The sequence below is a fragment of the Phragmites australis genome, chromosome 3 (assembly GCF_958298935.1).
Source record: "Phragmites australis chromosome 3, lpPhrAust1.1, whole genome shotgun sequence".
Lineage (NCBI taxonomy): Eukaryota > Viridiplantae > Streptophyta > Magnoliopsida > Poales > Poaceae > Phragmites > Phragmites australis.
In genome coordinates, this window is record NC_084923.1 from 40,095,677 (window position 1) to 40,112,406 (window position 16,730).

The 16,730-nt window shown below is 54.1% G+C and overlaps 2 protein-coding genes across 2 annotated transcripts; one reads left to right on the top strand and one right to left on the bottom strand.

Annotated features, from left to right (window-relative positions):
- Positions 1-379: 379 nt before the first annotated feature.
- LOC133913052 (uncharacterized) lies at positions 380-13,128 on the top strand. The gene is made up of 2 exons (XM_062356087.1): positions 380-803; positions 12,881-13,128. Exon 1 carries the CDS (start codon positions 501-503, stop codon positions 780-782), a length of 282 nt encoding a protein of 93 aa, XP_062212071.1. The 5' UTR covers positions 380-500; the 3' UTR covers positions 783-803; positions 12,881-13,128.
- Positions 1,574-2,188, bottom strand: LOC133910709 (uncharacterized mitochondrial protein AtMg00810-like). The gene has a single exon (XM_062353011.1). It carries the CDS (start codon positions 2,186-2,188, stop codon positions 1,574-1,576), a length of 615 nt encoding a protein of 204 aa, XP_062208995.1.
- Positions 13,129-16,730: the final 3,602 nt, after the last annotated feature.

The following is a 16,730-nucleotide window of genomic DNA, read 5'->3' on the forward strand; positions in this document are numbered from 1 at the left end:
AATTAGATACAAGTGTTCAAATAGCACTGCTTCTTAGTTGAAATGCTGCTACTACTACTTTTACCCCCTCTCAGTAAATCCTCCGCCCCTGATCAAATCTTTATGATCAGGGGGTCCACCGGGTCATTTGGAAGGCAGTTGGGGCGATGGAAATCAAAAGTGCAGAGACGCTGCTATTAGCGAGAATTGATCATTTGACACTAAAATATGTGACAATTAACCGCTGAGAATGATATATAGATCACCTAAGTCTATACAAGTAGATCTAGTATCAATTTAATTGATACTCCGATATTTTAGTGTCAAATGATCAAATCTCTCACCATTAGCCCTTGTTGGGCCTGTCCGGGCCGGGCCTCATCTCCCTCCCGTTGAGGTCGCCGCCGCGGTCATCTCCCAGACACCCACCGGTCAGCCATCGCCCCACCCAAAAGGAAGGAGAGAGACGCGCAGCAGATCGCAAGCTCGTCGGCGAGGGAGAGCAGTGGGAGGCGGCGGCGATGGGTTTCGTCATGGAGTTCGCGGAGAACATGATCCTCCGCCTGATGGAGGACCCGGACCGCCGCGACCAGGCCCAGCGGGAGCACGTCTACCGGATGAAGGAGCGGTGCGAGCGCACCAAGGCGGCGTGGAGCCTCCCGCTGCGCCCCTACGGCTTCTGGACCTTCGACCGCTTCAACTCCCAGCTCTCCTGGGACCCCCAGATCAGCCAGGCCGCCGGGCGCCGCGACCCCTACGACGACCTCATCACCCGCCACTCTGGCACCCCGCCGTCGTCCTGAGCGCCGCCGACTCCCGCGCCGGTACGAGCCTGCCCCTGGTGGATGGATATCGCTGCTTTTGAGTTGATGCTACCTCGTCGTCCTAGGAATTTGTTGGTTTGGTTGGTGAGGGGTCGGGAGTTGGGTGCGGATTGCTGGTTGGATTCGTGCGTGGAGAGTTTGATATTTAGCGGAAGTAGGTTAATCTCCAATTGTTGCGTGATTCCTGAAACAAGATAGGATCAATCAACGAATTGTATTGATCATGTACAAGTATATTTATACAGGCATTTGCGAGCAGAGCGGCGACGGAGCGCGCTACGCGGAGTCGCAGGAGACGCGGAGTGCGCGATGAGGCCGCGGAGAGCGCGTGTCGTGCGCGAGAGCCGCGGGCTGGCGAGCGAGGACTCGGGCGTCCAGAGGACGCGGTCAGTAGTTGTGCATGCACTCGTGCAGATGGATCCGATTCCGTTAACACCCCCTGCAGTCGATGCGTCGGGTGCCCCGACAGTGAGGCTGGACCTAAACTCATTGAATTGTGCCGTCGGTAGGCCCTTGGTCATTACGTCAGTGAACTGCTGACCCGTAGGCACATGGACGACGCGCAAGTCACCCAGTGCGACCCGTTCCCGGACGAAGTGTATGTTGAGCTCGATGTGCTTCGTCCGTCGGTGGTGCACAGGGTTCTTGGCCATGTACACAGCGGAGACGTTGTCGCAGTAAGCCACCGTCGAGCGAGGAACGTTGCAGTGAAGTTTGCCGAGCAGCTGTCGTAGCCATATACACTCCGCTGTGGCATTGGCTACTGCCCGTTATTCGGCCTCTGCGCTGGAGCGCGACACCGTGGGCTGTCGTTTAGACGACCACGACACCAGCACATCGCCGAAGAAGATGCAGTATCCCGACGTCGAGCGCCTGGTGTCCGGGCACCCAGCCCAGTCAGCGTTGGAGTACGCTGTGATGGTCGGTGATGTCGTGGCGCGGAGATGAAGACCGAGGTTTGTCGTCCCGTGAACGTAACGTAGGATCCGCTTCACGAGCGCCAGGTGACACTCCCGTGGATCATGCATGTGCAGGCAGGCCTGTTGCACGGCGTAGGCGATGTCTGGCCTAGTGATGGTGAGGTATTGGAGAGCTCCAGTGATGCTGCGGTACTCGCTAGGATCATGGACTGCAGATCCGGCCGTGGACGAGAGCTTTGCTTTTGTGTCGATGGGCGTTGCCGCGGGCTTGCAGTTCGTCATCCCAGCGCGGTCGAATAGCTCCACTGCGTACTTGTTCTGCGACAGGAAGAACTCGTGGGCAGTGCGTTGAACGTCGACGCCAAGGAAGAAGTGCAGCGGCCCCATATCCTTGATGGCGAACTCGGTGCGCAGGCGATCAACAATGTTTTTAAGTAGTGCATCGGATAACGTACTGAGCACCATGTCCTCGACGTAGAGGAGTAAGTATGCCGTCGCGTTGCCTCGTCGGAGTACGAACAACGATGAATCGGAACGGGTTGCCGCAAAGCCGATGTCGCGAAGGAATCCGGTGATGCGCGCGAACTAGGCGCGCGAAGCTTGGCGTAGACCGTACAACGACTTGGAGAGGAGACAGACCGCATCGGGCTGCGCCGGATCGACGAAGCCGATAGACTGCTGGCACAGGACTCGTTCATCGAGATGTCCGTGGAGGAATGCGTTTGACACGTCGAGTTGCCGCACCGGCCACCGTCGTCCAGCGACGAGGGCAAGGACCGTACGGATCGTCGCGGGCTTGACCACCGGCGTGAACGTCTCTCCAAAGTCGATTCCTGGGCGCTGAGTGAAGCCGCGCACAACCCACCGGGCTTTGTAGCGATTGAGGCTGCCGTCGAGGTTCAATTTGTGCTTGAACACCCACTTCCCGGTGACCACATTCGCCCTAGGTGGCCGATGGACCAGGCGCCATGTGTGATTTTCCTGCAGGGCATCGAACTCACGTTGCATAGCAGCACGCCAGTTTGGATCACGCAGTGCTGCTTGCGCCGAGTTGGGAATCGGAGAAATTGCCGTGGGGCTCGATGTCACCATGGCATACTTGGGGTTGGGTTTGAAGACGCCGGCCTTCCCCCTTGTCACCATGTGATGCCGCGGCTGTGGGTCTTTTGGTGCCAAAATCGCTGTTGATGTCGCCGCGGCAGCAGCTTGGGACGCCGAGGTGGTAGTTGGGGTGGGTGTGCTTGGCGACGTTGTGGCGTGCACCAGTTTGCTTGGGGAGCTGTCGTAGTGTGGTGTGGACGGTGTTGTCGGCGACGAGGGCACCGGCGACGTCGATGGCGTGGATGGAGCGCTCGGTGTTGCGTCGTGCGTCGCGGAAGGTGACGTCGTCGTGGCAGGCGTGAGCGCCGGCGTGGCAGGCAACGACGCCGGTGGCGAGGCAGCAGCGCGCACTTCGCGCCCGTGCGCCTGGGCCGCTGCTGGCACTGGATCGTCGGCGATGTCGACGCTGGGGCTGTTCGCAGCTGAGCATTTTTGCTTGCCGAAGGGGAAGTGTGTTTCATCGAACACGACGTGCCGTGAGACGATGACGCGCCGGGTCTCCATGTCATAGCACCTGTACCCCTTATGATCTGCTGGGTATCCCAAGAACACACACGCTACGGAGCGAGGACAGAGCTTGTTAGCGGCAGTGGCGGATTGGTTCGGGTAGCAAAGGCTCCTGAAGACGCGCAGGTGTCCATATGATGGAGGTGTGCCTAGAAGGAGCTCATGTGGTGTGGTGATCCCCGTAGAACGACACGGGCGCCGGTTTAGGAGGTAAGTGGCTGTTGCGAGGGCTTCAGCCCAGAACTCCGGTGGCGCATGGGCGTCCAGAAGCATGGCGCAGACACTGTCATTGATGGTGCGGAGAGTGCGCTCGGCCTTGCCGTTCTGCGCAGATGTGTAGGGGCACAAGAGGCGTAGGGCAATACCGTGGCTCTGGAAGTACGTACGCATGGCATAGTTGTCAAATTCTCGGCCATTGTCAGTTTGTAGAGCGAGAATGGGCAACTGAAATTGCGTATGAACGTAAGAGCAGAAAGACAGAAAAATGGGCACAACGTCAGATTTATTTCGTAATGGGAATGACCATACATAGTGGGAATAATCATCAATGATCACTAAGTAAAAGTTGTAGCCGGAGATGCTAGGTACAGGAGATGTCCAAACATCTAAATGCAGTAATTGGAAAGGAAAGTAGCTAACAGAAGAGGAAGAGGAAAATGGTTGCCTCACATGCTTTCCAAGCTGACAGGCGTGGCAAGTATGTTGAGCAGATTTGTTGCACATGAATTCAAAGGAGCGTAGAGATGCAGCAAGTTGATCACGCCCCGGATGCCCCAATCGTTGATGCCATAGGTCGACCGAAGCGGTGGAGGCGTGAAGAGCTTGGTGGATCATCGGCTGCAGCGGGTAGAGGTCGCCATGGCTGTCACATCGGAGCTTCACCTGACGGGTGTGAAGATCCTTGATGGAGAAGTCAAAAGGATCGAATTCCACCGAGACATTGTTGTCACGCGTTAGAAAACGAACAGAGATTAAATTTTTAATCAAAGATGGAGTGACAAGGATATTGTGAAGAAGAAGGGGAGTGGAAGAGGTGGGAATTGAGGAGGCTGCCGTGTGCGTGACAGGCAGATGGGCGCCATTGCCCACGGTGATGGAGGGAGGGGAAGGTAGAGCGCGCAGGGAGTGTAGGTTGCCAGGGGCCGAAGCCATGTGTGACGAGGCGCCGGTATCGAGGAACCAGTCGGAGGAGCTGGTGCCGGCTGGAGGTACGCCGGTGCTGGCGAGCGCGAAGAGAAGGGAGTTGTGTTCCCAGCTGGATGGCACGGCGTGCGCTGCGTTCAAACCCGCGGCCGGGCCAGCAGTGAACTGCGGCGCGCCGGCAACGAAGGCCTGCTTAGGAGGCGTGCCGGGCCGTGGGCCAAGAACCCCCACGGCAGGGGTCCGGAACGGCATGGGCCACACCTGGACCATGTCGGTCCACGGGTTGAAGCCCGCGGTCCATGGTGAGTTGGGGAAGGGTGGCCTTGTTGCAGAGGAGGTGGCGCCGCCGCCGGCAGCTGGTGGCTGGGAGCCGCCAGGGTTGCCGTTGCCGCGGCCGCGGCGTCTCTTGGAGCGGGGGCCACCGGAGGGAGATCCGCCTGATCCCGGAGCCGCCACCATTGCCGGTTCCCGATCCGGTGCCGCCGTCTTGGGGAGTGGGCGGCCTCGCGCCGCCGTGGGCCACTAGTGCGTGATGCGCGGCCATCTTGCTGTACTGGGAGTCGTAGAGCTCTTCCAGCAAAAGTTGTGAGCGAGCAGAGAGGAAGGTGTGCGGCGGCTGCTTCGAGGTGATAGCAGAGATGGTGTGTCGGTATTTGCCGTTGAGGCCGCAGAGCATGTTCAGTACCTGGGAGGACTCGGTGACGGGTTGGCCGAGGTCACAGAGGGCGTCGGCGAGCCGCTTCAATTTGGTGCAGTAGTTGGTGATGCTGAGGTCCCCTTGGTAGAGGCTGCGGTACTCGGCCTCAAGGTACACGGCGCGGTGGAGCTAGTGGTCGCGGAAGAGGTCGAGGATGGCTGCCCAGATTGAGTGAGCGGTGGCACCCGGGGCGCGGATGATCTGAAGGACGTCACGCGACACGGTGTTGTAGAGCCAGTTGACCAGGCATTGATCAACCATGAGCCACTCGGGGTCAAGGCGCTTGGCGACAGTCGGCGGGGCGGCGATGTGGGAGTGTGAGGGTTAAGCCTAGTGCTACTCTCAATGTATCTAGTTATCTGTCTTAGCTATTTACTATTCGCAGTACTGCTGTTTTCAGCTGATGCTTTAGCATCTTAGTAGTATCTGCTTTATGCAGCTAGCATATTCTGTAGTGGTTAGGACCTTCTTGTAACCCAAGTTTACTTTTGCTATATAATGCAATAAGTGGCCTATGGCCAAGCTGCCCTCTGGCAGAACCAAATTCCCCACTCCAAAGTGTCTTATCTGGCCAACAATTGGCATCAGAGCATAGGTTTTGAGATAACAGTGCCATGTCCACCTCCAGCGAGCGTAGGCGCCGCAACGTGCCCAGCGTGCTGCCGGATCCGGACGCCGATCGTGCCCAGCGTCTGGCTGCCGCGGAGGCTGCAGCCGCGCAGGCAGTCGAGGCGGCCAGGCAGGCAACAGCAGCGGCTCAGGCCGCAGCGGCTCAGGCCGCCGCGCTACGAGAGGAGATGCAGGCACAGCCCAGAGGATCGCGGAGCCCTGCACGGCGCCGCGCTCCATCACCATCGCCGGAGCGCCACCGTGGACGCGGAGGCCGTCGCGGGTCTCCTGCAGTCCAGACGGTGTACAAGGACTCCGGCATGGGCGCGCCGTGGCCAATGCTCACCAAGACTAACTACCACGAGTGGAGTCTGCTCATGAAGGTCAAGATGCAGGCTCGCCAGCTCTGGGAGGCCGTCGAGGGCGGCGTCGTGGAGTACCACGACGATCGGCGGGCGCTCGAGGCTATCCTCGCCGCCGTTCCTCCAGAGATGGGAGCTCCCCTCGCCGACAAGGCCACCGCCAAGGCAGCGTGGGACTCCATCGCTGCAGCGCGCATCGGCGTCGATCGGGTCCGCCGGGCGACGTTGCAGCGGCTGCGTCGAGACTGGGAGAACCTTTCCTTCCGCCCTGGTGAGCAAGTTGAGGACTTTGCACTCCGGCTCACTACTCTGATGCAGCAGATGGCCCGCCACGGTGATGAGGACCTTACGGAGGCGCGCGCGGTGGAGAAGTTTCTGCGCGCCGTGCCGAAGAAGTACTCCCAGCTCGTGATCGCGATAAAGACTCTCCTCGATTTCGAGGACCTCACTATCGAGGAGGTCACCGGGAGACTGAAGACGGTGGACGATCGCGATGAAGCACCTCCCACCGAGCCAATCACTGTCGGCGGCAAGCTGATGTACACCGAGGAGAAGAGGAAGTGGGGGGACGGCTCCAGCTTTTCCAGCTCGTCCAAGGAGCGCCGCTGGCGTCCACGCGGTGGCAAGAAGGGGAAGCCCAAGGTAGACCGCGATGGCGGCTGTCAAGCAGAGAAGGCAGGAGCCGGCGGCGGCGAACGCAAGGCGAACCGCGACGACACCTGCCTCAACTGCAATCGCGCCGGTCACTGGGCAAAGGACTGCCCCCATCCTCGACGCGAGCGTGGCGCTGCGGCGCACGTCGCGGAAGCAGAGGAAGAGAAGGCTGCTCTGTTCCTCGCCCACGGCGTCCTGGAGCTGGATGCAGGGGAGAACAGCGGCAAGGCGCAAGCTTCAAGCTTTTGCACTGAGTCCGCCACCAGCCTCGACATCGAGGAGCCGCGAGCCCGTGCTTTCCCAAACACCGGTTTCGGCGAGGACAAGCTCGGCGGATGGTACCTCGACAGCGGCGCCACCCACCACATGACCGGCCGTCGCGAGCTCTTCTCCGACCTCGACACCAGCGTTCATGGCTCGGTGAGATTCGGCGACTCGTCAAGGGTGGAGATTCAAGGCGTTGGCTCGATTGTGTTCGAGGGCAAGACCGGCGAACACCGCATACTGCACGGCACGACCTCTCTGCCTCGCCGCAAGCCGCCTCTACGTCCTTCACCTTGAGACGGCACGACCTCTCTGCCTCGCCGCAAGGAAGGACGATGAAGCCTGGCGTTGGCATGAGCGGTTCGGCCACCTCCACTTCGAGGCACTGCACAAGCTTGGCAAGGAGGCCATGGTGCGCGGGATGCCGGTGATCAACCACGTCGAGCAGCTTTGCGACACCTGCGTCATGACGAAGCAGAGGAGACGCCCCTTTCCCCGCCAGGCCATGTACCGCGCGCAGGAGCAGCTCGAGCTGGTTCACGGCGACTTGTGCGGACCTGTGACGTCTGCGACTCCGAGCGGGCGGTGCTACTTCCTCTTGCTGGTGGACGACGCGTCCCGTTTCATGTGGGTCGTCTTGCTGCCGTCCAAGGATACCGCTGCGGACGCCATCAAGCAAGTTCAGGCTGCGGCAGAGGAGAGCGGCCACAAGCTCAGGGCGTTGCGCACCGATAACGGCGGGGAGTTCACCGTCGCTGAGTTCGCTGCCTATTGTGCCGACAAGGGCATTCAACGCCACTACTCGGCTCCCTACTCGCCACAGCAGAACGGCGTCGTTGAGCGTCGGAATCAGACCGTGGTCGCCATGGCCCGGTCACTACTGAAGCAGAGAGGGATGCCGACCAAGTTTTGGGGGGAGGCGGTGATGACGGCAGTTCATCTGCTCAACCGTTCACCAACTCGCAGCTTGCAAGGCAAGACCCCCTACGAGGCCTGGCACGGGCGCACGCCGGCGGTCAGCCACCTGAAAACATTCGGCTGCCTCGCCTACGCAAAGGAGCTGAACCAGCTGGGGAAGCTCGACGATCGCAGCAAGCCCGGCGTGTTCATCGGGTACGCAGAGGGAGCGAAGGCCTACCGCATCCTCGACCCGGTGACTCAGCGCGTGAAGGTGGCCCGCGATGTCGTCTTCGACGAAGGACGCGGCTGGGATTGGACCAAGGGCGTGGAAGACTCGGCACCGGCGGTGAACGACTTCACCGTCGAGTACTCGTGGATTGGAGGAGCAGGGGGAGCACTGGGTGCGTCCCCGACTGCGTCTGGATCATCCTCTCCAGCGCCAACTGCATCGCCTACTCTGCCGAGCTCGTCGACTACTCCACCAGCATCTCAGCCGACTACTCCACCTGCGTCCCCGACTACTGCTTCCCCTGTTTCGCCGACTACCTCACCAGCACCCCGCGATCAGGCTCCAATCGAGTACGCCACGCCACTGGAGGACGACGAGGACCGTCTGGATGCCTACTACGACGACGAGCCTCTACGCTACCGCAAGATGACGAACATCATCGGCGACCAGCCTTCGCCTCCACCGGCGCAGCGTCTCTTCACCGAGCTGCACCTGACGCACGCCGGCGAGCCTGCCAGCTACGCCGAGGCACAAGGTGATCCGGCATGGCGGGCGGCAATGGAGCAGGAGATCAAGTCCATCGAGCAGAATCGCACCTGGGAGCTAGTGTCACTGCCCGACGGCCACCGCCTCATCACCCTGAAGTGGGTGTTCAAGCTCAAGAAGGACGAGCTGGGCGCGGTGATTAAGCACAAGGCGCGGCTGGTGGCGCGCGGCTTCATCCAGCAAGAGGGGATCGACTACGACGACGCGTTTGCTCCGGTGGCGCGCATGGAATCCGTCCGAGTCCTCCTCGCGCTGGCGGCTCAAGAGGGCTGGCGCGTCCACCACATGGATGTGAAATCCGCCTTCCTCAACGGCGACCTCAAGGAGGAGGTGTACGTGCAGCAGCCACCCAGCTTCGCTGTCGCCGGAAAAGAAGGTAAGGTCTACTGCCTCCGCAAGGCCCTCTACGGTCTGCGGCAGGCTCCGCGCGCCTGGAACGCGAAGCTGGACGCCACGCTCAAGGAGATGGGCTTCCAGCAGAGCGCGCACGAGGCGGCGATGTACCGGCGGGGCAGCGGGCGCTCTGTTCTGCTCGTCGGCGTCTACGTCGACGACCTCATCATCACCGGTGCGGAGGAACAAGAGGTGGAGGCGTTCCATGAGCGACCTCGGACTCCTCTGTTTCTACCTCGGCGTCGAGGTGCGCCAGGATGCCAATGGCATCACCCTCCGCCAGTCGCACTACGCCAAGCGCATCCTCGAGCTCGGCGGTATGGCTGGCTGCAATCCAGCCCACACTCCAATGGAGGAACGGCTGAGGCTCAGTCGGCACAGCACGACGGAGGAGGTCGATCCCACACACTACCGGCGGCTCATCGGCAGTCTGCGCTATCTGGTGCACACTCGGCCAGACCTGGCGTTCGCCGTCGGGTTCGTGAGCCGGTTCATGGAACGGCCCACGGTGGAGCATCAGCAGGCGGTCAAGCGCATTCTTCGCTATGTGGCGGGCACCCTCGACTACGGTCTCCACTACACCAGGGCGCCCGGCACAGCGCGCTTCGTCGGCTACTGCGACAGCGACCTCGCCGGCGACATCGACACAAGCAAGAGCACGAGCGGAATCATGTTCTTCCTCGGCAATTGCTTGGTCAGCTGGCAATCTCTCAAGCAGAAGGTGGTGGCTCTATCAAGCTGTGAAGCCGAGTACATTGCCACCACCACTGCAGCAACTCAAGCTTTGTGGCTGTCACGGCTACTGGGAGAGTTTCTCGGCAGGCATGTCGAGGTGGTTGAGCTAAAGGTGGACAGCAAGTCTGCTCTAGCTCTGGCCAAGAATCCAGTCTTCCATGAGAGGAGCAAGCACATCAGGATCAAGTATCACTTCATCAGAAGCTGCCTGGAAGATGGAAGCATCAAGGCCAACCACATCGCCACTACTGATCAGCTAGCCGACATCCTCACCAAGGCTTTGGGCAAGGCCAAGTTCCAAGAGATGAGGGAGAGGATTGGGCTCAAGCAGATCACCTCCAAGGCTGAGCACAAGGCTTAGGGGGAGAAATGAGGGTTAAGCCTAGTGCTACTCTCAATGTATCTAGTTATCTGTCTTAGCTATTTACTATTCGCAGTACTGCTGTTTTCAGCTGATGCTTTAGCATCTTAGTAGTATCTGCTTTATGCAGCTAGCATATTCTGTAGTGGTTAGGACCTTCTTGTAACCCAAGTTTACTTTTGCTATATAATGCAATAAGCGGCCTATGGCCAAGCTGCCCTCTGGCAGAACCAAATTCCCCACTCCAAAGTGTCTTACCTGGCCAACAGAGTGAAGCCCGAATTTGCCGATGGTGGAGTCGAAGAAGCAGCGCCACTCGGGATAGTTGGGGTTGGTGATGTCGAGGATCACCGGAACATGCGACTTGATGTTGACCGTCTGTAGAGACGAGGCAAACAGGGGTTGTGGTTGGGGTGGGCTCTGGCGCATGCCGGCGTCTCCGTCGTTCTCGCCGGTGATGGAAGCAGAGGAGGAGGAAGCAGCATGAAGGGAGGGCTCGAGATTGAACAACGGGTTGAGATCCATGGAGAGCAGCGGAAGAGGAGCGAGCGCAGGCGATGGAGGATCAACGCACGCTTACTGATACCATGAAACAAGATAGGATCAATCAACGAATTGTATTGATCATGTACAAGTATATTTATACAGGCATTCGCGAGCAGAGCGGCGGCAGAGCGCGCTACGCGGAGTCGCAAGAGATGCGGAGTGCGCGATGAGGCCGCGGAGAGCGCGCGTCGTGCGCAAGAGCCGCGGGCTGGCGAGCGAGGACTCGGGCGTCCAGAGGACGTAGTCGGTAGTTGTGCATGCACTCGAGCGGATGGATCCGATTCCGTTAACAATTCCTTTGTTGGGTGCTCCCGTCGAACCGAATTGTGCTGGTTGCTGCAGCTGACTCCAGTTAGGGTTTCTTTACATTGCTGTTAGTTGAGAGCTCTGCAGATTTTGTTTCAGTCTGATGGAAATCAGGGATGAGGCAAATCTGGTTTAACTAGTGGTTTGACTTCTGTTGGTTAGCTAAGCTTGGAAGTTTGTGGTTGCTGTGAAAGGACAAGCAATATATGACTTAATGGTTTGTGAATTTGTGTGATTATAGTAAATTAGTTGCTTCCTCGTTATCTCTTATCCTGTCTCTTTGGGCCGGGCGAGATACAAGTAGACAGTTTGGTTTGCTGACTGGTTGCTTTTCAGGGAAGTTTAGTAGGCTTTGTGTTTCCTCCACTTATGTTCTGTAGGCTTTGCGTTTCTTTCTGCAATCGGCATTGCGCTAACACTTATTTTATATCCAGGTTGCTGTCTCTGACTATGTATGTATTTTTATGTCTTGTGAGTGCTAAGAAGGGTGCTCTCATTCGAGCTCTCTCTTCTTACTTCTAAGGATATGAAGTTATGTTTAGATTTGTTGGCGAACATCCAAAGTATGTGTTCTTGTTTATAGTTTGCATTTTCCATTAGGCTGCCCTAGTTTTATTTTATTTTATTTGGCTTAAGTATTTTCGTAAACTCAATTGCTTGACTGATCAAATAGAGCTGTTGTACCTCACATGCCTGTTTCTCAGAGATGTGTTCTTAGTGTACTGAATTTCAATCTGATTACAGTAATAGGACATGACTGATAAATCATGCGGGCAGATTATAGACCTTAGAACTGTTGATGACATGAAAATGCTTGCTTCAAACTTGTGTGTTCTATTGAAATCATATGAAGTGGTCATCACATTATCTGGTTCACATACCACAGTATAACTTCAGGTTTTCTGTTTAACATGTAATTGCATGACATATAAGTATTTTAAGTAGTTTCTTTTGGCATAATGTTAAGAAAATCAGATTGTTGCATTTCGATTTCAGAACCTTTTGACAATCTTCTAGTTTGTTCGAGACATGAGGCTTTGTTTAAGTTGTAATCAATGTCGTAAGTTCTTGGCAGTGAGTCATCAGTTTTGTTCTTATTGCATAACTGATTGAAAAATAGTTTAACCCTTGTAAGTTGGTATCTATACACTCCATGTTGTCAATTGTGAGTTTGTGACACCTCAAAAATCAAAATAAACCGAACACTGGAACCATTCATGTTCCCCTGATCAGTTGGCAATCTGTATGTCTCAAAACCATAGTACAGAAAATAATTGGCGTGCTATAACTCTAAAAATTCTGCCTAGATAGGAATCCACAACACAAGATAATGTAAAGGCAAAAATAAAAAGTGGGTAGGACTGTAGGGAATTTTTAGGTTGCCTGGGATATTGATGATCCAAGGTAATCGATCAGCTATACTTTGGGCTCTCAAAATGCACCAATATATAGGAGAAGTCGTCACCTGCTACCAACATGCTCCATTTCTCCTGCATTGTTTTTTTTTCTCTTCTATGAAATATTTTCGTAAAATATTTGATTAGGACGTAAAGTAGACTGTCAAGCTATTATCAATGTTGGTCGGGAAAGTTGAGCATAATATGGGTTGTTTTCCTGTAGCTTTAGTCAATTATAATTGCTTTGACTTGAAAACTGTCGTTTTTTATTCATGACCTTTCTCTATCCTGCCTGAGAAACAGGGTATTCTTGCATGAGCATGCAAGCCATATGTTTGTTGTTCGTCTAGTTTCTTTATCATGGGGCTTCAGGTGGTCTGATGGTTTCTTACTTTATTTCCCTGCAGATATCCGTTGTGACGAAGTGTTGCCATGTCGAATCTACTTGGGCTAGCAAAAAAGGAACTCATTCCTTCAAACTGAATGTGATTGCATTCTCTTCTGTTTCGAAGTGTTATCACCGAACTACCCTGCTTCCAGTTTCAAGTTGGCATGGAAGCAGAAGTTGTCCTGAGCTTCCGTTCACGATTGCAGTCTTCGTATTATGAAATGTTTCAATAATCTTACTACTCATTGGCTTCTGCTATTTGGTAAACCAGCCCGATGATTACATATTTCAGGTCATATACTGTTGGATGGTTTACTAACAAGGGTAATGATTCACTATATGAACCCTACAAGCCTGCAAATCCATCATTAAGGCATAGGGGTGCGAATTAATTAATCTAAGGATACACACCGACCCTCTTTAGTTCCGTTAATAACATTATTTGTCTCAAATCGGACATTTTTAGAGACAGTTCCTGTTTGGTCTGTCGGCATTTTATCAGCCACGCAACGGTTGCCAGCATCTCACACCAGAATGGCCATCTGGTCACGGGCATGCAGGCCAAAGTTGTGTGTCAGTGTCACTGTATCGCTCTTACAGGTAACCATCGAACCCTAGGAAAAAAGGACAGAGCGCCATTTGGATGGGCTTGAATCTGCCTGGGAGCCTCATAAGCCTTCTTCTAGACGTAGTAGTTCGTAACGCTCCAATAGGAACGCGGTATTGTTGATTCCTGTAAGCCGGTAGCACCACTGTTTTTGTCGGTTTGAAGTGCTTTTTTTTCTCGGATCCGATGTCGGACACGGAGTCAGACACAGATAGTATTGAATAGTATCGGACACGGATACCAGTCATCTCATATTTGTTTCGCAAGCCTTTGGGCGGGCGTACAAGCGAGAAATATTCATCCTATTTTCATCCCTACTGCCCGAGCTCGATCCTGTGGCGTGCACTAGGGCTTACTCCTAAATATTCTTTGGACAGCCTCACCGCCTATGGACCATAACAGGAGGACAACATGTCCGTCGCTAGGAAAGCATGAGAGTTTGTAAATCTATTCAGTAGACATGTGTGAGTTTAGATTATAGTTCTAGTGTGCGTCTCAATATATAGATGTGTAGGATATGTGTTTAGTCGTACCTTGAGATACTACAGCTTGTATCCTAATATTGCTGCTTAAAAAAACCTTGCTGGGAGCGGTACGAACAAGACTTCAGCAATAAAGAAAAACTTAGGGAGTGACTTTGTTCTGAGGTGACTGAAAACAAACTTGATTTCACCCATTAGATCAATATCCAATGGTTCCTATGTGTTATTTCTATATGCAGTCCAAAATTACACTATTCTTCTACTAAATTACACATTCACAAAATTGTAATTTTAGGCTAAGCAATATGTAATTTTAGTTGGCTGGGAGTTAAAAAAATTCAAGCGACTAAGAGAGACATTCCGAAAACTTATATATCTCGAGCACGATTTATAGCATCAGACCAGGCAATTGCTCTTGTTAGTCCGCTAGTGCAAAACACGGGTGATGACGGCGACGATGGACTGGCATGGAGCATCTAGTCAGTGTCGAGTCTTTACCAAGCTACTCCCTCCAATACTAAGTATAAGTTTATTTTAGATTTATCTTAAGTAAAATTATTTTACTTTTGACCATCAATAACTGAAAGATCATATAGATTGACAATATAAGATTGGTGTTACTAAATTTATTATGAAAAATACATTCATAATATACAACAATTTCTATACTAAATAATAAATTTTTATAAATGTTATTAATTAAAGTGACATATTAAAGACATACGCTAGCGAGGGATCGGACGGAGGAGCTTTTCAAACCTTAGCTTACGGTAGATACAGTTAGGTTTACTGGATGGTAACGGCGTGCAAGTCATCATAACGAAAAAAAGGTCGGACATCGTGGCTCAGGATCACAATTGACACCTGACAGTCATCCGGCATGCCAGGCGGTCACTCAGGTGTCACCGAGCGCGGCCTCGAGCCAACAAGTCCACATCATCCCGGGACGAGAAACCAAACCAAAAACATCACAAGATTTTCCGCTCTCATGTGTCAACAGGACAGGCTGTCAACGGGTCCGCAAAAACGGACCACACCCCTCGTGCTCGAGGGCTGCCTGACTCGTGGGTTTAGGTTTGTAGGTTCTGTACACCTGGTCGGTGTGAGTTTCGTTCAATGGTACAATGGATTGGATATTTGATCTTGTAGAATAGGAGAATTGCAACATACAAATTGTATTCGGTATGTACATATATATTTATACAAGAGTTAGCCATAGGTAACAAGCTAACAGACAGGCGAGAGAAACGAGCCGTGCCGTAAGACTCACAACGGAGAGAGCTACATGAACCGGTGCATGCAGATACTTGTGTGTGGACTCAACTCTTTCTACACCCCTGCATTTTGTGCGTCATTGCCAACGATGCAAAGATTGGTACGGAAATCCTCGAACAACGCCGTTGGAAGCCCCTTGGTCATGATGTCAGCGAACTGTAGGTGCGTTGGAATATGGACGACACGGACATGTCCGAGGGCAACCTTTTCACGCATGAAGTGGATGTCGAGCTTGACATGCTTTTGTGCGCCAATGATGGGCAGGGTTCGCTATCAGGTACACGGCCAATACATTATCACAATACATGACAGTGGCTTTGGTGACACCAAAGTGAAGCTCGTGAAGGAGATTCTGAAGCCAACATCATTCTGCCATGACATTTGCAACGCCACGATACTCCGTCTTGGTGCTAGAACGTGATATAGTGGGTTTTCTCTTCAACGACCACGATATCAAAGAGCCGTTGAGGAAGATGCAATACCCAGATGTGGAGCGTCGTGTGTCCGGGCAGCCTGCCCAGTCGGCGTCTGTGTATACCACAAGATCCATGGATGACGAAGCATGAAGATGTAGGCCGTGAGTCGTTGTTCATCGTATGTACCTTAAGATCCGCTTCACAAGGCTTCGGTGAACATCATGGGGCAAGTGCATATGCAAGCACACTTGATGAACTGCATAGGCTAGGTCGGGGTGGGTGAGCGTGAGATAGTGTAAAGCCTCGACGATTCTGTGGTAGTGGGAGGCATTGGATGCAAGCTGTCCGGTCAATGAAGAGACTTTGCCCTTTGTGTCCACCAGAGTCACCACGGGTTTGTAGTTGGCCATGGCTGCACGCTCCAACAGGTCTTCCATGTACTACTCCTGGGAGAGGAAGAAGCCTGATTCCGTCTGTCACACTTGTATGTTGAGGAAAAACTGCAGCGGCCCAAGGTCCTTCATGTCGAACGCGGTGTGAAGTTGGCCGATGATCCATTGAAGCAGTGTCATGGACGACGCGGTAAGGACGATATCATCAATGTAGAGAAGGAGGTACGTCGTGTTGGAGTTGTTGCGTAGAACGAACAGATAGGTGTCTAATGTCGTAGGTGCAAAACCAATGCCGCAAATGTGCCTGGCGAATTGGTGATACCAGGCTTGAGGGGCCTGACGTAGTCCATACAATGACTTGGAGAGAAGGCATACGTGATCCGAGTAGACACGCTCGTAGAGCTCGCCATGAAGAAATGTGTCCTTCATGTCGAGTTAGTGCACTAGCCACGCGCGGGAGGTGGCAAGATGAAGCACTGTTCGGATGGACGCCGGCTTGACCACGAGAGAGAAGGTTTGGTTGAAGTCCACGCCTGGGCAATGAGTGAATCTGCACACCAACCATCGTGCTTTTCGCCGTTCCAGAGAGCTGTCAGGTCTGCACTTGTTTATGAAAATCCATTTACCGCTGATGATGTGTGCATCGCGAGGACGAGGAACCAGCTGCCAAGTGTTGTGTGCCTTTAGTGCATCCATC